The sequence below is a fragment of the Orcinus orca genome, chromosome 7 (genome assembly GCF_937001465.1).
Source record: "Orcinus orca chromosome 7, mOrcOrc1.1, whole genome shotgun sequence".
NCBI classification, from domain to species: Eukaryota; Metazoa; Chordata; class Mammalia; order Artiodactyla; family Delphinidae; genus Orcinus; species Orcinus orca.
Genome location: NC_064565.1, coordinates 8,968,441 through 8,995,249, shown reverse-complemented (window position 1 = coordinate 8,995,249; position 26,809 = coordinate 8,968,441). Strand labels below are relative to the sequence as shown.

At 39.4% G+C, this 26,809-nt stretch overlaps 1 protein-coding gene across 5 annotated transcripts in view; it reads right to left on the bottom strand.

Annotated features, from left to right (window-relative positions):
- Nucleotides 1-26,809, bottom strand: part of PLEKHB2 (pleckstrin homology domain containing B2) — a 57,253-nt gene that overhangs the window by 20,734 nt on the left and 9,710 nt on the right. For 2 of the 5 annotated variants that reach the window (XM_033400192.2, XM_004276879.4), the window contains exons 2-7: nt 22,915-22,959; nt 19,699-19,851; nt 18,576-18,678; nt 13,837-13,876; nt 12,466-12,555; nt 1,801-1,909 (exon numbers count right to left, since the gene is read on the bottom strand). In XM_033400192.2, the coding sequence (XP_033256083.1) occupies nt 1,801-1,909; nt 12,466-12,555; nt 13,837-13,876; nt 18,576-18,678; nt 19,699-19,851; nt 22,915-22,951 (532 nt within the window). In that variant the 5' untranslated portion in view covers nt 22,952-22,959. Of the gene's footprint in view, nt 1-1,800; nt 1,910-12,465; nt 12,556-13,836; nt 13,877-18,575; nt 18,679-19,698; nt 19,852-22,914; nt 22,960-26,809 lie in introns of those variants that run through there. The other 3 variants (XM_012535603.3, XM_004276880.4, XM_033400194.2) reach the window with 3 other exon arrangements.

Genomic DNA, 26,809 nt, shown 5'->3' with positions numbered 1-26,809 from the left:
GTAACAGGCAAATTTGACAGTTCATTTACTGTCTCTACTTTTGTATGTTTGAAAACTTTTATAATTTTTTAATGGTATCAAAAGAAACAAAAATGTTTTTGCCCTTTGACATATTAATTTAATATAGAGAAATCAGAAATGTATTCTAAGACATATTTAACAGGAATGAAAGAGAAAATGATTAGAAATATTCAAAGCAATATCTACGATAGTAAAAATGAAAAGAAAAAAGTAAAGGCTTAACTAATAATACATCACCCCACATGACAGTATGCAATCATTAAAAATACTTAATGGGCTTCCCTGGTGGCGCAGTGGTTGAGAGTCCGCCTGCCGACGCAGGGGACACGGGTTCGTGCCCCGGTCCGGGAAGATCCCACATGCCGCAGAGCGGCTGGGCCCGTGAGCCATGGCCGCTGAGCCTGTGCGTCCAGAGCCTGTGCTCCGCAACGGGAGAGGCCACAACAGTGAGAGGCCCGCGTACCGCAAAAAAAAAAAAAAATACTTAAGAAGATTATGTAGCACTCTGAACAAAATACATAAAATTTTATTGATAAAATGAGAATAGAATGCAAAACGTAATGTAAGATAACAAAGATGAAACAATTATTGTACATGGGGAAAATAATTCAAACAAAAATAGTTGTGCTAGGATTAGAGGATAGACAGATAGTTCATTTTTCAGCATCATTATTTTATCAGTTTTCAACTTGACATGAAAAAAAAAAAAATCAAGCAAGGCAGAATCCTTCAGTCTATGCTAGATGAGTGCACTGCATCAGATTCCAGACACAGATAACAGGAGAAACTCTCTTGTATTAGGTGCTAATGCATGAGAAACCAAAGTAACCACCACTAACCAAAAGGACACTTTGAGTCTGGGGCCGGCCAAATCCAGAGACCCCGTGGCAGCCCCCTTGGCTTCTCTGCGGCATTAATATCAGTGACCACACACCCTTCTGGTAACACACTCTCCTTCTACTGCTTCTGCGTTAAGGCACTGTGCTAGGTTTGCTCACAGCCACTTAGAGTTCTGATCTCTTGGAAAGCTCTGGGCTCCCATTCCAGTCTATTCACCAACTCACTCTCCTGTGTGTCGCTCTGACAGGCAATATCCACTGTGACCTGCCCCTGCCTGACTTCACCTGCTCATTGGGGTCTGGGTGTGGCCTCACTCTTCAGGCCATCAGGCACGTAGCTCTGGTCCCTCTTGCCCTGGTTGTAGGCGTCAGCATATTCCTGCACCTCCACCCTGTAGACTTCCCCTGACCATGCTGCACCTAGGACTTGATGCCTCCTACACAGGCCAGTCATTCATACCTAACAACTTGTTTCGGGTGAGGTGGAAGATGAAAGGAACCCATTAAAAGCCCAGAATAAACATAAGCCCTCCCAGGCCTCTACTTCACCTGCAAAATGGAACATCACACCTAAGTAGTGATAATTTTTGAAGGATATTACCAGAAGGAAAAAAAAGAGAAAGATTACCTTTTATCCCTTAAAATGGGCCTCTTAGTTTGGTTGCTTCTTAATGTAAATGAATTTCAGTAAGTACAAATTCTCTTCTTGGGGATGAATCTGGATACAATAGTGAAGTTTTAAAAATCAAGCCCACTCTAACTTTTGTGAAGCAGTGTGAAGATATATAATGATTTTTTTTTTTTTAAGTAGTGGAGTGATTTCTAGTCTAACCAGAAGAAACATAGCTCACCTTAAATTGAGAAATAAAAATTCTTCAGGCTTTATTGATCTACTCACTAAATGAAGAGAAACAAGGAATGAAAGGCTGGCATAAGTTACCTGCATATGGGTACTGGTAGGGTACAGCATAAGCCTGCCCATTTGCAGCATAGACAACTTGAGTTCCTGGCGGGTATGCACCACTGTATGGACCATAGCCGTATGCCTGCTGAAAAGATATAGGCCCATTAGAAATACAATTTTGAAATTTCAACATCCATTTATAATAAAACTCTCAAAAAAGTGGGTATAAAGAGAACATTCCTCAATATAATAAAAGCTATATATGACAAGCCCATAGCTAGCATCATACTCAATGGTGAAAAACTGAAAGCATTTCCTCTAAGATCAGGAACAAGACAAGGATGTCCACTCTCATCACTTTTATTCAACATACCATTGGAAGGCCTAGCCAGAGCAATTAGACAAGGAAATAAAAGGCATCCAAACTGGAAAGGAAAAAGTAAAACTGTCACTACTTGCAGATGACAGAATATTATATATAGAAAACCCTAAAGGCTCCACAAAAAAACTGTAAGAATAAATGAATTCAGTAAAGTTGCAGGATACGAAATCAACATACAGAAACCTGTTGCGTTTCTATACATTAATAACAAACGTTCAGAAAGGGAAATTAAGAAAACGATCCCATTTACAATTGCATGAAAAACAATAAATTATTAACATATACACACTACTATATATAAAATAGATAATCAACAAGGACCTACTGTATAGCACAGGGAACTCTACTCAATACTCTGTGATAACCTATATGGGAAAAGAAACTGAAAATGAATAGATATATGTGTATGTATAACTGAATCACTTTGCTGTACACCTGAAACTAACACAACATTGTAAATCAACTATACCCTAATATAAAATAAAAATTAAAAAGCAAAACAAAAACAAACAAAAAAACAATAAAATACCTAGGAATAAATTTAACCAAGGAGGTGAAATGCCTGTACACTGAAAACTATAAGGCACTGATGAAAGAAACTGAAAATACAAATAACTGGAAAGATATTCCAAGCTATGGATTGGAAGAATAGTTAAAATGTCCATACTATCCAAAGTAATCTACAGATTCAATGCAATCCTTAACAAACTTCCAATGGCATTTTTTGCAAAAACAGAACAATCTTAAAATTTGTATGAAACTACAAAAGACCCAAAATAGCCAAAGAAAGAAGAATAAAGCTGGAGGCATCATGCTCCCAGATTTCAAACTATACTACAAAGTAATCACAACAGTATGGTATTGGCATAAAAACAGACACACAGATCAATGGAATAGAAGAGAGTGCCCAGAAATAAACCCAAGTGTATATGGTCAATTAACTTACAACACAGGAGCCAAGAGAATACAATGGGGAAAGGACAGTCTCTTCAATAAATGGTGCTGGGAAAAGTAGACAGCCACATGCAAAAGAATGAAACTAGACTACTATCTTATACCATACACAAAAATTAACTCAAAATGGATTAAACATGTAAGACCTGAAACCATAAAACTCCTAGAAAAAAACAAAGGTGATAAGCTCCTTGACATTGGTCATGGTGATGATTTTTTGGATCTGACTCCAAAGGCAAAGGCAATAAAAGCAAAAATAAATGTGGGACTACATCAACTAAAAAGCTTCTGTACAGCAAAGGAAACCACCAACAAAATGAGAAGGCAACCTACTGAATGGGAGAAAATATTTGCAAATCACATATAGGGAACTCATACAACTCAACAGCAAAAAAATAACCTGATTAAAAAATGGGCCGAAGAACTGAATAGACAACTTCCCAAAGAAGAAATACAGATGGCCAACAGGCACATGAAAAGATACTCAACATTACTGATCATCAGGGAAATGCAAATCAAAACCACAATGAGGTATCGCCTCACACCTGTTAGAATGACTATTATTAAAAAGACAAGAGGGCTTCCCTGGTGGCACAGTGGTTGAGAGTCCGCCTGCCGATGCAGGGGACACGGGTTCGTGCCCCGGTCCAGGAAGATCCCACATGCCACGGAGGGGCTGGGCCCGTGAGCCATGGCCACTGAGCCTGCACGTCCGGAGCCTGTGCTCCACAACAGGAGAGGCCACAACAGTGAGAGGCCTGCGTACCGCAAAAAAAAAAAAAAAAAAAAAAAAAAGACAAGAAATAACAAATGTTGGCACGGATGTGGAGAAAAGGGAACCCTCATACACAGCTGACAGGAATATAAATTGGTGCCTCCAAAAAGGAAAACAGTAATGGAAGGAAGTTCCTGAAAAAATTAAACATAGAACTAACAGTTGATCCAGCAATTCCACTTCTGGGTATTCATCCAAAGGAAACAAAAACATTAACTCAAAAAGATATCTGTATCCCCATGTTCACTGCATCATTATTTACAATAGCTAAGATATGGAAACAACCTAAGTGTCCATCAGCAAATGGATAAAGAAGATGTGGTCCAAATATACAATGGAATATTATTCTGCCATTATACAAGGACATCTTGGGGGCTTCCCTGGTGGCACAGTGGTTGAGAGTCCGCCTGCCAATGCAGGGGACACGGGCTCAAGCCCTGGTCTGGGAAGATCCTACATGCCACAGAGCAACTAAGCCCGTGCACCACAACTACTGAGCCTGCGCTCTAGAGCCCGTGAGCCACAACTACTGAAGCCCATGCACCCAGAGCCCATGCTCCACAAGAGAAGCCACCGCAAAGAGAAGCCCCCACAAGGCAACAAAGAGTAGCCCCCGCTCACCACAACTAGAGAAAGCCCACGTGCAGCAACGAAGACCCAATGCAGCCAAAAATTAAATAAATTAAATAAATAAATAAATAAATAAATCATGGGGATATAATATACAGCATGGTGACTATAGTTAATAATACTATACTGCATATTTGAAAGTTGTGAAGAGGGTATGTATTAAAAATTTTCAACACAAGAAAAAGAATTCTTTATGGTGACAGATTTTAACTAGACCTAGTGCAGTGATTATTTTGCAATATATACAAATACAGATCATTATGTTGCATACCTGAAACTAATAAAATGTTGCATGTCAATTATACCTCAATTTTGAAAAATACGATTTGGAAACCACCGGGAATATATTAAAATTGGTTCTCCAAGTTGCAGTCAATAAAGTTTGACACTCTTAAAAAAATAAAGAACATGACGGGACTTCCCTGGTGGTCCAGTGGCTAAGACTCCACGCTCCCAATGAAGGGGGCCCAGGTTCAATCCCTGGTCAGGGAACTAGATCCCGCACACATGCCACTACTAAAAGATCATTCCCATGTCGCAACTAAAGATCCCGCACACCGCAACTAAGACCTGGTACTGCCCAATAAATAAATAAATATTTTAAAAATAATAACAATAAATAAAGAACATGAGACAGTGTGCTTATGCCCTTTGTTTTAAGATCCTAAAAAAACAAACCCACAACTGGAATCTACTTTCAGGCTGTAAAATAAAGTAGGTGGAAAACACAACAAAAAAGAGAACTGGACTTGCCAGAGATTCCAATTTCATTTCAGCTGTACCACTAACTTGACCTTCAGTAAGTCATCTAACTATGTAGGCCTTGTTTTGTTCACTCTAAAATGATCAGTTTGGACCAGGTGATAAACGAGATTCATCCAAAGCCAGTTTTCTCTTGGTGAAGCCAGCCTAGCAGCAAAACCCTCCCCAGCCCAATTACCAGCAGTTCCTGGCAGGAGAATATAAAAGACTGATACTGGGGGGTCTGAGGTCTGAGGCCTGGGCAGGTGACTGGCAGTTTTCCACAAGGACATGCCTATGAAAGGGCATTGCCAGAAATGGGCAGTGGACTGCCTCCACTGACCAAGTAAAGGACTACCGTATACTGGGAAATACGGAGATGAAAGGCCTGACCTTCTTTATGAGCTCACAGGTGGTGACAGGGCAGACATGTTTACAGACAATTACAATTATTGTCATTATGTGACAAAGGCTATACACAGGGGAGAACAGGGAGCTATGGCCTGGCAAATACGTATGTAGATCTAAACCTGTTATCTTACAAAAGCAGGAGACAGAATGTATGCTTCTGTAAGACAGAATAGACGCAGACGTTGTTTTCCCTATTCTTCCTTCTAAGTACAACTGAAAACCCTGGACACGATACATACAACAAACACAAGGAGACTCTGAAAGGTAGAGAGAAAGCAGGTGACTGTCTAGGGACTTCATGACCCTAAGAAGGACACACAGTGAGTTCCCTGGGTTTTCTTTTTGCCTCCTACATCCGACTGGATAATGTAGAAGCGGCAACCAAGAAATGCCAACCTTTCTTGGTCTGCCTCAAGGAAAGCCTGCTGTCTCTACCCAAAGAGCCTAAGAAGGAAAAGGCCAATCTGGCAAGAGAGACCATTTTCACTCCAGCCAAACAACACAAAAATAGCTGTGGCTATTACTCCCACCAGCAAAGTCCAGTATGGAGAAAGATGCTCTCCCACCCCCATCTCAAACAGTGTCAGAGAAGGCCAAGTGGGAAGCTGGGAATTTCATTGCTACCAGATGGAAACAGGCTACCTCCAGTCCCATACCACAGTGTCAGTGGAGACCATGCAAGGAGCCAGAACTCCCATCTCTGCCCAGCAGAAACAAGGTGCCCCTTCCTGTCCTGCTGGAGTAGGATCAACAGAGACCCAGTGGAGAGCAAGTACTTCCACAACCTCTTATCAGTAACCATAGTATCAGTGAAGGCTAGTGGGGAGCAGCAGGGAAAGTCCCTCCAACTCCCAGGCAGGCTGGTGTCACAGAGACCTAGAGAAGGGCCTGAATTCCCAGCCCTCTCAGCAGTGACAATGAGCCAGTGTCAAATGGGACCCAGGGGACAACCTGGACTTCCACCGTTACATGAAGGAACAAAGCAGACTCCCTCTTCACCCAGCAGAGGAGCATTAGGAGGAAGTCTGCTAAAATGCAAGACTTAAGTAGATTCAGTCTTATAATATTTAAAATGTCCAGGTTTTGATAAAGAATAATTAGTCATACCAAGAACCAGGAAGATCTCAAACTGGATGACAAAAGACAACAAAAGAGACCAACACCAAGATGACAAAGATGTTGGAATTACCTGGGAAGGATTTTAAAGCAGCTATCATTAAAATATTTCAATAAGTAATTAAGAACATGTTTGAAATTCATAAAAGAAACAGGAAGTCTCCACAAAACCAGAAAAATATCAGGAAAAACTATATAAAGATATATATCAAGAATAACCAATGAAAATTTTAGAAATATAAAAATAACTAATAAATTATTCAATGAATGGACTCAACAACAAATAGAGATGACAAATAATCAATGAACATGAATATAAAGAGTAGAAATTACCTAATTAGAACAGAGAAAAAGCAGATTGAAGAAAAAAATGAACAAAAACTCTGAGACATGTGGGACATCTAACATCTGCGTCATCAGTTTCATTAGAGAAAGAGGGTGGGTCTAAAACAACATTCCAGAAATAACAGGTTAAAATTTCCCAAATTTAGCAAGAAACATAAACCTACGTATTCAAGAAACTGAATGAACACCAAATAAGATAAATCCCCAAATACACACATCAGAGTCAAACTTCTGAAAACTAAAGACAAGGAAAGTAGCCAGAAACAATGCACTACGTACACAGGGGAAAAAAATTCAAATGATAGCAGATTTCTAATCAGAAATCAGGAGAGCCAGAGGAAATAGCACACATTTATCAAGTGCTGAAAGAAATGTCAACTCAGAATTCTATACTACTGAAAATATTCTTCAGAACAAAGATGAAATTGAGACATTCTCAGATGAAGGAAAACTGAGGATCTGTTGCCAGCAGATCTATCCTAAGAGAATGACAAAAGGAAGTTCACTAAACAGTAAATAATAAACGAAATCTTGAAACATCAGGAGGTAAAAAAATATGGTCAAAGCAGAATACATGTAAACATAATAAAAATCACATCTTGATTTTTCTAATAAGTTTGACAGCTGTAGCAAAATCTATAACACCATCTAATATGGTTCTCAATACATGTAAAAGAAATACTTAAAACAATTATACCATAAAATGAGAGAGAAAAAAGGAATTTAGAGGTAATGGTTTGATACTTCACTGGACTGGTAAAATGTGAACACCGGACTTTGAAAAATATGTGTACATGTATAATGTAACAACTAGAGCAACCATTAAAATAGCAATACAAAGAGATACTCAAAACATTACAGATACATCAAAATGTAATTCTAAAACATGTTCTATGGGAATTCCTTGGCAGTCCAGTGGTTAGGACTCTGCGCTCTCACCACCAAGGGCCTGGGTTAGCTCCCTGGTCGGGGAACTAAGGTCCCACAAGCCGCGCAGTGCAGCCAAAAAATAAATAAAAGTAAAAATAAATAAATAATAAGATAAAATAAAACATGTTCTAGTAACTCACAAAAAGCTTAAGTAAAAGAACATACAGAAATGAAAAACAGAACCAAAGGAAAACAAAAAATAAAATGGCATACTTAACGTATCAAAATTACATCATATGCAAATGGTCTGTGGGGAAGGTTAAGAGTGATGGTGTTTAAGGGTACAAACTTGTAACAAGTATTAAATAAGCCTTGAGATCTAATCCATCATATAATGAATATAGACAATAATATCATGCTTTAATTATGTAGTGTAATAAATATTGCTACATTTGCAATCATTTACAATATATAAAGGTATCAAAATAACAGATAGTACACCTTAAACTTACACAATAAAAAAATGTAAATGGCCTAAATATACCAGTTACAAGATAGAGATTTGTCAGATGGGGGGATGAGGGGATGACCCAACTATATGCTGTCTATAAGAAACTTCAAATGTAATATGTATGTTGAAAGAAAAAAGATGGGAAAAGAGATATCATGCAAACATTAATAAAAAGGAAGCAGAAGTGGCTACATTAATATCAGATAGAGTAGACATGAGACTAAAGAAAATTATCAGAAACAGAGAAGAACATAACATAATGATAATAGGGTTAATCCAGCAAGAAAATATAAGTGTGTATGGACCAAATGACAGAGCTGCACACATAAATTAGACAACTTATATAAATGAAAAGGACCAATTCCTCAAAAAGTATAAAATACCACAACCCATTCAATATGAAATAGAGAATGAATAGTCCTGTAACTATTAAGAAAACAGAATTTGTAATTTAAAATATCCCCCAAAAGAAATCTCCAGGCAGGCCCAGACAGTTTCACTGGAAATGTCTACCAAATGATTAAAGAAGAATTAACATCACTTCTACACAATATCTTCTAGAAAATACAAGAGCATGGAACAGTTCCTTAACTTCTATAAAGTCAGTACCACCTGATAACAAAATAAAACAGAGTACAAAAAAAGAAAACTACAGACCAATATCCCTCATGAATACAGTTGCAAAAACTCCTAATAAATATTAGCAAACATAGAATTCAGCAATAAATAAAAAGAATTATACACCACAACCTAGTGAGATTTATTCCAGGGATGCAAAGCTGGTTCAGTATTCAAAAATCAATGTAACCCACCATATTTAAGTTTTTAAAAAAAAGGTTTAAAAAAAAAATCACATGACCAAATCAATTGATGCAGAAAAGGTATTTGACAAAATCCAACACCCATTCATGGTAAACACTCAGAAAACTAAAAAAAAGAAGGACTTTCTTCAACTTGACAAACAACATCTACAAAAGACATCACACTTAGTGTGGAAAAACTGAACGCATTCCCCGTAAAATCAGGAACAAGGCAAGAATGCCTGCTCTCACCACTGCTCTTCAATATAATATTGGAAGTTCTAACCAGGGCAATAAGGCAAGGCAAGGCAAGGAAATAGAAGGTACACAGACTACAAAGGAAGAAATAACTCTATTTGTAGATGACATGACTGTCTATGTAGTATATTCCAAAGAATCTAAAATAAAATACTTGGACTTCCCTGGTGGCACAGTTATTAAGAATCCGCCCGCCAATGCAGGGGACATGGGTTCGAGCCCTGGTCCAGGAAGATCCCACATGCCGTGGAGCAACTAAGCCCACGCGCCACAACTAATGAGCCTGCGCTCTAGAGCCCACGAGCCACGGCTACTGAAGCCCGCGCACTTAGAGCCCATGCTTGGCAAGAAAGAGAAGCCACCACAATGAGAAGCCCGCGCACCGCAAACGAAGAGTAGCCCCCGCTCGCTGCAACTAGAGAAAGCCCGTGCACAGCAACGAAGACCCAAAACAGCCAATAAATAAATAAATTTATAAAATAAAATACTTATAGAACCAATAAGTGAGTTTAGTAATAAGCTCACAGGCTACAAGATCAACATATAAAAATCAACTGTGTTTCTATATACTAGCAATAAACATGGAGAAAATGAAATTTGAAATACCATATACAAAAATTCAAAAAAAAGAAATATTTAAGTATAAATCTAACAAAAAACATACAGGATTTATATATTGAAAGCTACAAAATGCTAGTGGAAAAAAATCAAACAGGATCTAAATAGACAGTCCATTTTCATGGATTGGAAGCTCAACATAATAAAGATGTCAATGCTTCCCCAAAAAACCTGATTTCTATCAAAATCCCAGAAAGATTTTGTTGTACATTTAGACAAATTTACATGGAAAGTAAGTGGAATCAGAATAGCTAAAAGAATTCTGAAAAGGAAGAATGAAGTGGGGGGAATCAGCCTACCCAATCTCAAGACTTATTATTGATATATAGCTACAGTAATCAAGTCTGTGTGGTATCAGAGGATGGAACAGACAGAGAACCCAGAAACAGACACACATAAATACAGCCAACTGATTTTTTACAGAGATGCAAAACCAATTCCAGAAAGGATTAACAGTCTTTTCAACAAATAGTAATGGGACAATTGAACATCCATATGCAAAAAAAAAAAAGAACCTCAACATAACCCTCTCACCTTATTCAAAATTAACTGACAACAGAAAAGACTCGTGTATAAATCCTAGGACTATGAAACTTTCAGAAGATAACATAGGAGAAAATCTTGGGAAACTTGGTCTAGGTGAAGTGTTAAACATGACAACAAAACACAGTCCATAAAAGGAAAAACTGATAAATTGGACTGCATCAAAATTAAAAACTCTGTGAAAGGCACTGTCAAGAGAATAAAAAGATATGCTACTGATCACATATCTGACAAAGGATTCCTATCTCAAACATATATATAAGAACTCTCAAAACTCAACAATAAAAAAATAATAAAACAAGTAGAAAATTAGCAAATGACATGAAGACATATCTCACTGAACAGGATATATGGATGGCAAGTAAGCACATAAAAAGATGTTCAACATCACAAGCTATAGGAAATGCCAATTAGGATCACAGTGAAATATCACTACACACCTATCGGAATAGTTAAAATAAAAAACAGTGACAACAGCAAATGCTGGTGAGGATACAGAGAAAGTAAACCACACATACACTACTGATGGGAAAGAGAAATAGTAGAGAAACTCTGGAAAGCAGTTTGTCAGCTTTTTAAAAAACTAATCATATACTTACCATACATTCAACTCAGCAATTACATTTTGGGGCACTTATCCCAGGGAAATAAAACTTTATGTCTGCATAACAACCTGTACATGAGTGTTCACATAAGGTTTATTGGTAACAGCCAAAATCTAGAAACAACCAAAATGTCTCCCAATAGTTAAACGTTCAATACATAATGTGATACGTCCATACCATGGCATACTACTCAGCAATAAAAAGGAACAGACTATTGACACATGCAACAATTTGGATGACTCTCAAGGGCGTTGTGCTTAGTGAAAACATCAAAAGATTTCAAAAGATCACGTGTTATATGATTCCATGTATATAACACTGTGGAAATGACAAAGTTATACAGATGGCAAACAAATCAGTGGTTGACAGGAGTTAGGGAAGGGGAAGAAGGGTGTGACTATAAGAGGGTGTAGCAGGAAGAAGATATTATGAACAGTTTTATATCTTGATTGAGTTGGCGGTTATACAAATCTACACATATGATAAAATGACATGGAACCAGACATAAACATTGTACCAATTTCAAATTCCTGGTTTTGATTTTATCTACCATGTAACAGCTGGGGAAATGGGTGAAGAGTACATGAGACATGAGATTTCTCCATATTACCTTTGCAACTTCTTGTGAATCTATAATTATTTCAAAATTAAAAGTAAAAAAAAAAAAAAAAAAAATCAAAGTGCCTCCCACAGGAGACTTCTATATGTAGCACTGAATGCCTGGCACCTCTAACTAGGGGACACCACAAGGTATTGGGCATGTGATTTTTGTTTTTAAGGTTTTGTTTTTGTTTTTTCAAAATAAAAAAAGCATTTTTTCTGATGATAGAGAGTATTCAAGTAAATAATTAAGTATAAACTTGAATCATCAAAATCATATTACCATGATTCATTTTTAGGTCTATCTTAAAAAGAAAATGTGAACAGGAAGATTATAAAGCAGTTGCTTTATTTTAGGAAAGCAAAAGATGGTAACAATCTATTTAAAAAAGAAAAGTTTAAAGAAGAAAGGGTTTACAGTACATTTCTAATTTCTCTGATACTGGCTGGCTCAAAGTTTTCTTTTGTTTTAAAAGCACAGTAGCACAGAGACGCCAAGTTTCCCTCACTTGGATTCTATAAGGCAAAGATTTGCTCCTTACCTCAGGGGTTGGTGCAGCATAGGCTGTGTAAGGAGGTGGGGAGGAAACCACGGCAGTCTCGTCATACACGATTTCTGAGCCAACATAAGCCTTGAGAGGAGAGAAAGTATGAAAACAAGTGAGTTGCCACAAAGCAACTAAAGGCTCTTATGATACTATACCCTTTTATTTAGTAAATAAAAAAATTAATAAAAGCCGAAAAGTTTAATCTTTGAAGAGGAAATATAACAGCTCTCTGAGAAGCAATGACTAGCAGGACCACCCTCCCCTTGCCCACCACCCAGCACTCCAGTGTCCTTTGAATTCAGGAGGATGTGGCCCTCCTCAGCCACCAGCAGGGGGCAGAAGTAGAGTTCTCACTGCCCAAGAAGGCCACAGGGCCTCCACTGTTACCCAGCCCTTTTAAAAGATGTTACACCACTCTCAACATCCCTTCTGTTCACAAATAAAAATCCTACAATCTAAAACGTAGCAGTCAGGGATATGTTCTACACTCACAATCTGGTTTTTCCATTAAAAAATTTAAAAATCTTTCAGTAAATTACCCCCCGGTGGAAAACAAAAATATGTGTGCTCTTTTTAAAAATATCCACGTGAAGAATCACCTTAGCTCTTGCCCCTAACTATATGAATCATCAATACTAACTTCATTCAAGTAAAGGATTTTCATCGAAGAAAAGGTAACTGGACCTGTAATCTTAGGAGGAAGAACAGTCCTGAGCTAACAAAACTAGGAAAAAACAGCATTTGGATATTAAGTCTTTTTACTTTCTTTTCCCACCTGTACAAATTCTTTTAAAAGCACCATCTACCTTTCTCTTTCCTTCCTAGAGAAATAAATGAAAAAATAAAACCCTACCTGAAGAATGAAAATGTTGACCACAGAGGGAATTGCCTTTGATTCCCTGACAGACACCAAGATGGTATCACTAGCCTCTACAAATGGGGTTTACTGTCTCAGTTACTTCCTAAAGTCAGAAGAAACTAGAGACAAGTACAAGTCCCAAAAATGTTTATTTCACAGGCTGAGATGCTATTCATGAAAAGGACCCTGTGGTCCCTTTTGTGCCTTCTCTGTAAACGGCAGCAGAATTCAAAGTGTTGCAAATCTTTGTGAGATACAAACATTTCTAGAAAACAACACTGGGACCAGTGTGCCTGTGTTAGGAGGGCTCCTCCTGCCAAAATGTTTTGGCAAAATCCAGCTTCCTCACTGTCAGCGAAACACAGCCTGCCTATCTCTGCTTGCTCATCCTGGGCCGGATGGCAAAAAAACCCTCTTCCCCATTTCCCTTCTTAACCTCCTGTTCTCCCGTTTGTTACAGCAAGACTAAGTGAAAACATTACTAGTGACTGCCATTAGCAACTTACTGTGTTTGTCCTGGAATCCTGAAGCGTAAATTTCCAGGCCCTGAAGAAAAGAAAGAGGTACTTTATTTCAGGCAATCCAACATCTATCTCAACAGTTCTCAAACCTGCATTGGCATCGGAATTTCTGAAAAAGCTTGTTTTTAAGAGCAGATCTGAAGCCCTTGCCTCAAGACGTACTCAATCAACTTATCTAAGACATGCACTAGGAATATATGATATGTAAAGAAATAAATCTATAGTACATATGTAATATTTAAAGCATAATCTACAGTTTTTCCTTTACTTTTTAAATAAATGTAAAATGTACCATACTTAACTATACTAGAACTAGCAGTATCTCTTCATGTTATACACACAGATCTACCTGATTTTTTTAATGGCTACATAATGTTCCATGATATGAGATTTAGATGGTCAGCAATATTTTGCTATTAAAAATAATGCTGGTATTTGAGAAACTGACCTATAACGTATGTAAGTTTAAGGTGTACAACATGATGACCTGACACGTATATCATGAATTGATTACCACAATAAGCTAACACCTCCAGGACCCCCGCACATGATTAGCTTTTTATTTTTTCTGGTGATAACACTTAAGATCTACTCTCTTAACTTTCAAGTATATGAGACAGTATTATTAATTATAGTCACTATGCTGTACAATAGATGCCCAGAACTCACTCATTTTACAGCTGGATGCTTGTACTCTTTGTCCAATATCTCCCCCATTTCCCTCAACCCCTGGCAAACACCATTCTACTCTCTACTTCCATGATTTTGGCTTTTTTAGATTCTACATATAAGTAAGAACATATAGTATTTTTCTTTCTCTGTCTGGCTTACTTCACTTAGCATAATGCCCTCAAGGTCCATTTATGTTGTTGTAAAGGCAGGGTTTCCTGTTTTATGGTTGATTAACAGTCCATTACCCATGCATGCACAAGTCTGTGTGTGTGTGTGTGTGTGTGTGTGTGTATGTGTGTGTGTGTGTGTGTATCACATTTTATTTATCAGTTCATCCATCATCAGACACTTGAGTTGTTTCCATGTCTTGGCTACTACGAATAATGCAAGAAACACAGGGGTACAGCTACCTCTTTGAGACAATGATTTAATTTCCTTCAGATATATACACAGAAGTGGCATTGCTGAATCATACGGTAGTTCTACTTTTAATTTTTTGAGGAACCTCCATACTGTTTTCCATAGTGGCTGCACAAAGTTACATGCCCACCAATAGTGCACAGGGTTCCCTTTTCTCCACACCCTCACCAATACTTATCTTTTGTCTTTTTGATAACAGCCATTCTAAGGTGTGAGGTGACCTCACTGTGGTTTTGGTTTGCACTTCCCTGATTATTAGTGATGTTGAGCACCTTTGGAAAAACGTTTTTTCAAGTCCTTTCCCCATCTTTTAATTGGTTCGTTTTTATGCTATGGAGTCATACAAGTTCCCTATATATTTTAGATATTAAACCCTTATCACATAAATGGTTTGCAAATATTTTCTCCTATTCCATAGGATGCCTTGTTATTTTTCTAATTGTTTCTTTTGCTGTGCAGAAGGTTTTTAGTTTAATGTAGTCCCAATTTGTTTACTTCTGCTTTTGTTGCTTGCACTTTTGGTGTCATATCTAAAATCGCTGCCAAGACCAATGTCAAAGACCTTTTCCCCATGTTTCCTTCTAGTAGGTTTACAGTTTACGGTCTTACATTTAAGTCTTCAATCCATTTCAAGTTAATTTTTGTGACTGGTCAAGATAGGGAGTAAGTCCTTTCTGAAAAATCTGGGTTCTACACTCTTCTAAGCATAATTCCTTTGAATGTCTTATGCCGGGGCTCGCTTATCCTTCTCTGCCTTCCAGTGTTCTGAAATGACAAGCCCTGGGGGAACCTTCCAGTCTCTGCTAAGGTCCCAAGGATATCATAGGCTCAAGGATTTTTCCTTGGTTTTTTCAAGAAGTATCAGCACCTCTACAGACCGCAGGGTACTACCAAAAATTTTTAAGATTAAATTAGCTCATCTTGTTACTGCTTCTGGGAGTTGGGGTAGGGTTAAAAACTGTGATACATCTCAACAGAATCTTCTATTTCTTTTTCTGACTGTTGCCCTTTGTATTCTGTGCTTGAAGTTAAACTTCTTTATTTGGCTGTCGCTTCTGAATGTCTTCCCCTTCATTTCACTAGGTAGTTGAGGAAGATGACACAGATTCATTTCCCCCTTTTTTCTCAGAGGTCTCTGTCATGGGTTAAAGTGTATCCCCTGCAGAAAGATAAGCTTAAGTCCTAATCCCCAGTACAGGTGAATTATTTAGAAATAGGGTCGCTGCAGATGGAGTCAAATTAAGATGAGGTCATACTGAATGAAGGTGTCCTTATAAGAAGAGGAAATGTGGACACGGACACACAGGGAGAATAATACCATGTTATAACAGAGGCAGAGACTGGAGTGGTGCAGCTGCAAGCCAGAGAACATCAAGGATAACCGGCCACAACCAAACCTAGGAAGAGGCCAGGAATGATTCTATCCAGAGTCTTAGAGGAAGCATGGCTCTGCTGACACAGTAATGTCAGACTTCTAGCTTCTGGAACTGTGAGAGAATAAACCTGTTGTTTTAAGGCACCTAGCTTGTGATACTGTGTTACAGCAGCCCCAGGAAACAAACGGTCTCCTCTTCTTTACTTTTTTACCTTGCTGTGTCATTTTATTTCAAGTGTGTTTCCTGTTAACAGAATAAATAGGTGGACTTTGTATTTTCTGCCCAATCTCAGATCTTATCCTTTTTAAGGAGAATTTAACCAACTCACATTTATTGAATTCACAGATATCATTGGTCTAATTACTGCTACTTCATCTCCTGTCATGCCTTATTAGGTTTACCTGCTGGGTTTTTTTATTCTTCTAGTATTATCCTCCATTGCTCTGTCCCTAATTGTACCCTTAAAATTAGACACATAAATAAACCTCTATTTTCCCATAAAGGTTAAGAAAAAGTCAGCCTTCCATGCCAAACAAGGCAAGTCCTTCAGTGTACTTTTACCCCTTCTCCCTCCTCTATGACAAAAAAGCCTCCCATGTTTTGTTAAAATATTCTAAAATTTTAGTTCTAGATATTTTTTCCACTAGTACTTAAAGGAACCGTCCATACATGTGACATCTCAGCGAACAGTAGAATAGAGCAGTTAAGAACAAAGGGCTGTGAAGACAAAGATTCAAATTCTGAGTCGAGCCTACAAGCTCTAAAACCTTGGGAAGTATGGCAGGCAGAATGATGCCTCCTCCCTACAGAGAGATCCATATCCTAATCCCCAGAACCTCTGAAAATGTTACCTCACCAGGCAAATGGACTCTGCAGCTATACTTAAGGTTAAGGACCTTGAAATGCGGAAGATTATACTGGATTATCGAGGCTGGCTCAAACTATTCTTAAATCCTTAAAAGCATATAACCTTCCCCAGCTACAGAGAATCAGACAGATGACAGCAGGAGAAGGGCTCAGCCCAGAAGCCAAGGAATGCAGGAGGACTCTTGAAGCTAGAAAAGGCAAGGAAACAGACTCCCCTCTAGAGCCTCAAGAAGGGATCATGGCCCTGCCAACACTTTGAAACCTAGTGTAAAACTCTGACCTCCAGAAATGTAATCAGAAATGTGTACTGTTCGAAGCCACTAAGCTTGTGGTAATTTATTACAAGAGCATTAAAAACTGATACAGAAAGTTACTTAACCTCACTATGCCTCAATTTCTTACAACAGAACAGTATCCACTTTATAAGATATGGTGAGGATTAAACAACATACATAAAGCAGTTAGCACAGTGCCCAGTGCAAAGTAAGTGTTCAAATTATTAAAGAGTAAAAATATAGATCCAGTTTATAAAAAAGTAGCAAACTGGCTTGACCTGTGTTCATTTCTCCATTAGTCTTTAGGAAAGGTACATCTTTTCCAGAAAGTGCTATTTAAGATTCACTAATATAAATGAGAAGAATGTAAAAACGAAACTACATCTAGGATTTAAAATAAACCCTAGAGATCTGCAATGTCCAGAGTTAACCTTTGTTAGTAGTACAGTGTGGACAGGAAAAAAAAAATCAGTGTTTTCAAGATTCTGATCCTACATCAATGCTAATGTTAACACACTGAGAATTAATAAAGTTGGGTTTTCCTTCTTTGTGGTTCCATACACCTTGTTCAGAGATGGCAGATGGAAATAAGAACCACCAAAAGGAGAAAGGCTATATAATACAGATGTCAGTGCTTTTTAAAAAGACATTTACATAAAAAGGACAAGATTTAAGGGGAATTCCCTGGCAGGCCAGTGGTTAGGACTCCACGCTCTCACTGCCGAGGGCCCAGGTTCAATCCCTGGTCGGGGAACTAACACCCCACAAGCCATATGACACGGCCAAAAAAAGAAAATTTAAGAACCCACTTAACTATGCCCATCGCCCAATGTGCATCTAGTAATGAAAAAAGAGAGTGCAAAGTGACTGTATCTAATAGTTTCTGCCACACTCACTACAATGGGACCCTGCATGGGCAGCTCTGCAGAGGCAGAAACGAGGATCAGGGTTATCAGACATGGAGTAAGACTCTTAACATTTCTTTCACACAACCTCTGAGTCACTTATTCTGCTGCCTACAGGAACGCGCCACTCCCGTTCTTCTCCCTCCCTCATAACTGGAAATTAAAACAGAAAACACTTTTAAAATTAAACACACTGGAAAAAAACTTACAAACAATCATCTGTGCTTTCTGCACAAAGACTGATGGTTTTCCCATCTCGGCAAACAATCTGCAGCAGACAGTCTTTTGGCTTCCCGTCTGGAGGCTGAATATCTGTGAAAAAGATATAGAATACAGGAGTATTTACATAGTTTTTTTTTTAAGGATTTCTTAACAGCTCAGATAACCAAAGGACCAGAACTTCAGAACATTACAATTATAAAACATCTTTGTTCTGCTGTACAGAACCAAACACATGAATCGTTACTCCATTCTAATTAAACTTCCTGCTGGAGAAACACGGAAGCCTCTTCCAGAGCACAATCCACATATGGTGATATACACAATAGCCCAGACATTAGAAGAATAAGCACAACGAAAAGCGTTGCAAAGCATCAGTTAACAGAATACTTACTGCTTTTATTCACAAAGCATCAAACTAGATCGCTGCTTTAAAAGTGAAAATCGGTTGTTTAAAGTATCTCTGTGTACCAAGGAGTAAGACCTATGATATCTGAGCCTGGTTTAAGTAAGGATTTCAATAGCTAGTCCATAGAGGCTTGTGTTTCAAGAACTTATAGGGGCAGGATATTATTACACCAATGGTTACTACAGCAGCCTCTTTATTCCAAATAGCAACAGAGCTAATAAAACAAACAGGGAAGTCTACATATGCCATTAATTAGAAATAGAAAACTCTATGCTTATTAAAACAAACAAAAAAAACTATTCCTTCAATAGTTGTGATAATTATATTGAAAGACATCATGGATTTTAAGAAACCGACTAGAGTTGTTATCAATAAGCCAGTTTCTGACTCACAAAATCTATACTGCCTAGGGTAGCTCCATCCTTCTTGGGGTTCCCAGCACTCTGGTTCCTTAGTCTTCCACCACCTTCTCCATGAGAGAGAATGGAAATGTGGACTGATGGGTCTAATTCAGAGGAGAAAATTAATCTGCCAACCCACATGGGTCATAATCCAAGTGTCTGGTTTCATCTGGTTACCTCTTCCCAGATGAAACCCTTCTTTGGTCTGTAAATGAAAGCAGAATGGGTAAGGAAGAAGAATCAACTCCCATCAAGAAAGCAGAAGGGCAGGCGACAGAAGCTGGACAAGACAGACCCACTTACCCCGACATTCATGTCCCGTGCGGATGTTGATGCAGTCCACGGGCATGTGGACCTTATCCTCCACGCTCTGCCGAGTTTGGTCATCATAATAGATCAAGTGACCATCTGACCACAGGTCAAACCAATTCTTCTTCCAGCGCTTCAAAATAGTACCTGAAAAAAAGTGGGAAATGTTGCCTTTGAGTGGAAAAGCAAGGACTTTGTCCTTTAATTCACCGGTAATAGAAACAAAAGAAACTTTCCTCTGGTCCCAAAAGTATACCTGCATACAATTTCCCAGAGCAGTCCATCAAAATGGAAGTGAAAGCAGACCCGAACTGCATGAACACCCATGCTGTACCAGGGCTGCAAGCAGCATGCTCTAAGATGAGAACTTCGATCTTACTGAGAATGCTGCCAACTTAAAAGTATCAAAATATTTTTTAAAAAAAAAGAAAGTTCAATAAAACTTTGATTTTGAGCTAATGAAACATGTCTAACATTTAACTCTCCATGTGGTATATCTAATCCTTCCCAGTAGTATCTAACTGCTAGATTAATCAGAAAACGTTGAACTGTAAAGCCTCTACACACAGTAATACTTTCCTTTCTGGAAAAACTTTCTGGAAAAACTTCTCTTTTTCTTGAAGGGCCTTCACGTATACTCTTCTCTAATGCTCACCTTCCCTTACAGCCCACAGTGTGGGGAGTCTCCCTGCCTAAGACTATGCAGAGGCAGGCTCAGACACTGGATACATCCACACCCAGACACTGACCCAGGCCCAGGGCCTGACTCCTACCCAGCACGCATCCATCCTACTAACTCACACGTCTCTATCAGTTTGAGAGAATTCATCCATTCATTTGTAATCTTGGACTAGGCATTTAACTTCATAATACTCTAATTTCCTTGTCAGCCAAAAGGGAAATCTAAAAGTTACCCCTGCACCTTTCTCACATCCATACGCTACCGGCTGCATCTTTTGTTCCTATAGATCCCACCCTGTTCATGGCCAATGTGCACAAATTCCAAATATTCATCCCAGCAGCCTTCCAAATTTCTTTTACCACTATCAAACACCCACCTTGCTGAGAGGCAACCACAGCACTTGCCCAAACTGATAAATAAGTGACACCCAGCATCCGTTTAACTGGCAGTGCCTGAGCTGTGCAGAAACTACCAAAGAGAGCCACCCGAACACAGACAGGTGTAATCACCGGGTTGGGTAGTTCTACCCAAGTATCGCACCTGCCATCAAAGGACTGACTGCAGAACCCTAAATTAAGCTGTCCTCCAGAGTCCAGATACTGAGTCCTAAGAGTCTGCCAATGGCAAGAAAAGGAAACCTGAAGACAGTGGTGCATATATGTAACTACATGTGTATCTCTGCTGCTCTGCAACTCAGTGAATATAATACAACTCACCTCATTTTAGTTTATTATGAATGACACTTCTGCTTTAGCAAAGAGGGAAAAATCAACCCAACATCAGGAGATTGGGAAATGGAATAAGTCTTACGAATACACACTTTTGAGATAACCATAACTAAGACAGTGCAAAAGTCTGTACAACTTATTTACAGAACTCCTATTTTGTGTACATCATCATGCTAAGCGCTGATGGGAAGCACAAAATTGTCAAAAGGGTCACTGTTCACTTATGTTGACAGAGCATTTACATTGAGTCATGATGGAGAAAAGAAACTTGCCCTCAAAGAGTGCAGGAAGGGAAGGCACATCCTCCAGGTCTGAGCAAGGCTCTCCATGTCCCCTGACCATTTTAGGATCACCCAAGATCCTCAAAACCCAAGACAAGGAAACTTACACAAACATTGGGGCTAGATTCCAATATGTCACAACTTTTTTTTTTTTTTTTAAGCCAACAATACAATAGCTGCATCTATTCTTAGACTACAGAACTGTCATAGACCTTGAAAGGACACCTGTTCAGCTCCAGGTCTGAGAACGTAAAACTAGTAACAGGACAGACAGTCTGAAAGCTCGTCTCCTGGTAGAAAGGGTGTTGATGTTGAAACGAGACAGCCCTGAGTCTGAATGTAGATTTGCCACCCATAGTTAACATCTGGACCAGTTATCAGTGAACCTCTATTTCTTCAGCTGGAAGCTGGGGTAATGCCACCCACCTCACAGAGCTGTTGTGATAATTATATTGATATAAAAATCTGTACAATGGGAACACAAACAAGCTTCATCAATAGTTTTTATAAACCGTCTAAGGTATGCAAGTCCATTCTTCCTTGCTAGGCTCAATTTTAGCTAAGTATTGAAAATAGTCCTTAAATACAAATTCCTATCTGAACAATACAGTATATATCACCACTCAAGCTTTTGCTGGAGTCATAAACAATCTACTAGTCACTTTTCCCTTAATGCTGCTCTTTCTAGAACACAGCAGAATAATCTGCTTACTCTTTCTGCAATAAACAGAGCTGCTTCTTCCTGCTTTAAAACATACTATGAATCCTACTTAAGGTGGCAGCCTCAGAGATAAGCAGAGTTAAGTATATGCAAGCCCATAGAGATGAGTCTAAGAAAATGAACTTAATCCCATAAAAAAAGAACTGAGTCCCTTCTCCAGAGTCCTTTTGGAGACACAAAAGATTTGGTTTTAGATACACTGTTCCCTCGGGTCAAATCTTAATCTATAATTAAAGACTCTAGTATTTCAGAATCTGGTCACTGTTCAATCCCCAGATGAGACAGGTGTTTCCCACAAAGCGAGCAGTACCTCCATGCTAATATATTAGCTCAGCTCCATGGTAATATATCAGCTCAGCTTGGGTAGGTCCAAGAACCTCAGGTCAGCCGTTAATAGTACAGCATGCTAGGGACTTCCCTGGCCATCCAGTGGTTAAGATTCTATGCTTCCATTGCAGGGGGCACAGGTTCCATCCCTGGTCGGGGAACTAACTTTGTCACATGGCGTAGCCAAATAATAATAATAATAATAATAATATAGCACGCTAGTGAGAAAAGAGAAACCAGCAGGGACTATTACTGTCCCCTGGTTCCTGTCAAGGCAGCAACCAAGAAGCTCCACGTGTGCAGAAAAACGGTTCATAGAGCTCTAAAAATCTGCAAGAGGAAATCCAGGGCAACAACATTAGTAAGACTTTGTTATTTGTTTGTAAACACTGGCAGTGTCAGCCACAGAAATAAAGATGTGCCCTAAGGCAACACTAAACCCAGCCCAAGGGGCTCACGTCCTGTACTTACTCTGTCTCAGCAACCATCCACTCTTCACAAACGCCATCTTTCCACCTGTAGAAGAAGAAACAGGCAGGTTCAAAATTATACCCAGAAAAGAGAATGACCCGTATGAGCTGTTTTTACTCACAACACTTCTGACACCAAATGTGTGGGGTTTTTCCATACCAACAACCAATTTTCCAATTCTCAGGACACCAACTGGATGTCTACTGATTCAATTAGATTCTGACACTAACTACCTGGACTTAGCATCAGACCTCACAGCTTAAGGGCTCAGTTCCACAAGAGTGCTCCCACTTTAGACACAAGTCCTGGGCCACCCATATTTCTGATCTATAAATTGGGGGTGCCCACAACCCCCTCCTGAGATTCGATAATTTGCTAGTATGGCTCACAGAACTCAGGAAGGCACTTTACTTACTATTACCTATTCATTATAAAAGGATACAACTCAGGAACAGCAAGATGGAAGAGATGCAGAGGACAAGGATTGGGGGAAGAGCGCAGAGCTTCCATGCCTCTCCAGCCACCATTCTCCCAGCATCTCCATGTGATCACTGGAACCCTGTCATTTAGGGGTTTTTAAGGAGGTTCCATTAGGTAGCCATGACTGATTACATCATTGGACACTGGTCCTTAAGCTCCATCTCCAGCCTCTCTACCATCTCTGGAGGTCCAGGGATGGGGCTGAAAGTTCTTTTTATTTTTTATTTATACATTTATTTATTTTATTTTTGGCTGCGTTGGGTTTTTGTTGCTGCACGCAGGCTTTCTCTGGTTGCGGCGAGTGGGGGCTACTCTTCGTTGCGGTGCACAGGCTTCTCACTGCGGTGGCTTCTCTTGTTGCGGAGCATGGGCTCTAAGTGTGCAGGCTTCAGTAGTTGTGGCTCACGGCCTCTAGAGCACAGGCTTAGTAGTTGTGGCGCACAGGCTTAGCTGCTCCGTGGCATGTGGGATCTTCCTGGACCAGGGCTCGAACCCATGTCCCCTGCATTGGCAGGCGGATTCTTAACACTGCACCACCAGGGAAGCCCCTGGGGCTGAAAGTTCTAACCTGCTCATCACAAGCTTGGTGCCTCTGGCAACCAGCCCTACCCTGAAGTTATCTAGGGGCCCATCATCTCATTAACATAAACTTAGATATGGCTGAAAGGAGTTTATTATGAATAAAAAGACAACAAAAAGACACCCCTAGTACCTCTATCTCTCAGGAAATTCCAAGAGTTTTAGAAGATCATATGTTTCTTATTATATCACAAAATCACAGCCCTTTGGTCTCTCTATCCTTAAGCCCTTTCAGTGTCAGCTGAGGAAAGGACCAAAGCCATTTTACCTCACTGGCCACCTGGAGTTTACCCAGTACCTCCTTAATATGGCCAATACAACCCCCAACGCACACCCTAGGCTTTAGCCTCAGCACCCTGTCCACCTAACTAAGTCTAACTCCACTTACATCTAACAGACATAAAGCAGCCCTAGAACACAGCTGCACACAGCCCAGTAAGGTGCGCACTGGTGTCAGCAGGTGGAGTGGCCAGGTCAGAGCAGAACACCAGAAGTCATGAAAAAAAAGGTTGATAAATTTAACTCCATAAAAATAAAAATCTGAGTGGCAAAAAATAAAGTCAAAAAGACCAATAAAAGATTAAGAAAAATACGTTTTACAACCATATATATGGCAGCAGTGAGTTAATTTCCTTCACATACAAAGCTCACTTATAACAGAAACAACAATCATTTGGCAGTTCACAGGAAAAGAAACATGAATGGGCAAAAAACTCATAAGCTACTCCATTTCTCTCTCAATTCAACTAACAAAATTCAAATCACAAGTTAACAATATTACCTATCAGAGGGCCACAAATGAAAAAAACTACGATACCCAGAAAGGAGAAAGCATAATGGCAGGAATGAAAACTGTTGTTAACATGTTGGGAGGGAAATTTGACAATATCCATCCAAATTTTAGATATTCATATACTTTGACCTAGCTTTCTCACCATTACTAGAAATATGCCTCATTGATAAACATACACAGGTTCACCAACACATGTATAACACTAGCCCCAACCAAAGGGCTCCACGAAAGAGGACTGCTTAATGAGCACCTCTACCCATGGCATATTTATGCAGATGTGAAAAGGAATGAAGTAGAACAGTATGTGCTGATGAGCACACGCAGCTGATACCCACACAGCTATTTTCTGGAAGGAATCATAAAAACTGTTAACAACGTGTACCTCTGAGGAGAGGAATGAGGCAGTGCTGCATATGTGTCAGAAAAGAGGGTGACTATTCAGGCCTATTACACCTTTCTGTACTATTTAAGTTTTTTAAAACAACTTGCGGGGCTTCCCTGGTGGCATAGTGGTTAACAATCTGCCTGCCAATGCAGGGGACACGGGTTCGAGCCCTGGTCCAGGAAGATCCCACATGTCACGGAGCAACTAAGCCCGTGCACCACAACTACTGAGCCTGCACTCTAGAGCCCGCGAGCCACAACTACTGAGCCCGCGTGCCACAACTACTGAAGCCCACGCACCGCAACAACTACTGAAGCCCACGCGCCTACAGCCCGTGCTCCACGACAAGAGAAGCCACTGCAATGAGAAGCCCGTGCACCGCAACGAAGAGTAGCCCCTGCTTGCCACAACTAGAGAAAAGCCCGCGTGCAGCAACGAAGACCCAACGCAGCCAAAAATAAAATTAAATAAATAAATTTTAAAAAAACATTTGCAAGTATTGTATCATTTTATTTTTGAAATCAACGCATATTATTTGGAGGCTGAGATTATGGGCCACTTTTGTTTTCTACTTTAGCAGTTTTAGGTATTCTCTTTAAGGCACAAAGGTTTGGAAGGTTAGCAAAATGGAGCACAAGCCCAAGTGGGCACTTCAAAAGAACAAATGAGTTCTCCCTCATTTAACTTTCCCCATGTCTAAGAATGGCTCGAGTCTCACAAATCATCCTATATTCCAGCATCTCCAAAATCCTGTAATCTGAAGGTTCTTAGTCTCCCTGCAGTTTCTGCAAATTCATGCTGTCTGTCCTCACCAAGAAAGGAAAGACGTTTTTCATTTTTCCCTCCCACATTTAGGTACTCAAACGTACAGTCCCAGATGAACTAGATGCACAGTCAGTCTCTTCTCTTTCTCTCAGTGCATGTTCACACTGCTCACTGCTGCTGCGAGACACCTGCTGACAGTGAAGGGACGAGCCTGAGGGCAGCTGACTGTTGAGATGGCAGCGCTAACTGCTGAGTCACTGACTCACCCAAACAGGGATCTCCCGCTAATGCAAGGCTTTCCATTAAGCAAAACGATGCGTTTCTTCATTATTTAAACTGAGTTGAACTAGTTTCCTGAAACTTGCAGCCTAAAACATCCTAAAACAATCATTTACTTCCAAAAGGATTCGAGGCAGAGAAATAATACCAACATATTTTCATTCAACAAATATTCTTTGAACATCTAATGTGTGCCCAGCCTTGCAGCAGGCACTAAGGATACAGCAGTGACCAAGCTAAAACCCCTGCTTTCATGTTAGCTTACATTCTAATGGAAGAAACAGGTTAAACTTGTAAGCTAAAAAGATAGAGGATGGAGTGTTATAGATAGCATCACATCTCTGCAGTGATACTATTACCCCAGAACATAAAACTGGAAGGGTATACAACACGTATTCAACTCATGCCAAATCCTGGATATTTATACTAAAAATTCCTACGATCATACCATAAACTCATTTATTTTTCTTTGGAAAACAGCTGGGAATAGATCACAAATTACTTGTAGAATGTATTGGGAACTACCTAGATACAATACAAATTTAAAACCTGACTGAAATGTTGTCATACAACTTTGCTGGTACCTTCTGAGTTGGTTATGGAACCAAATGAAC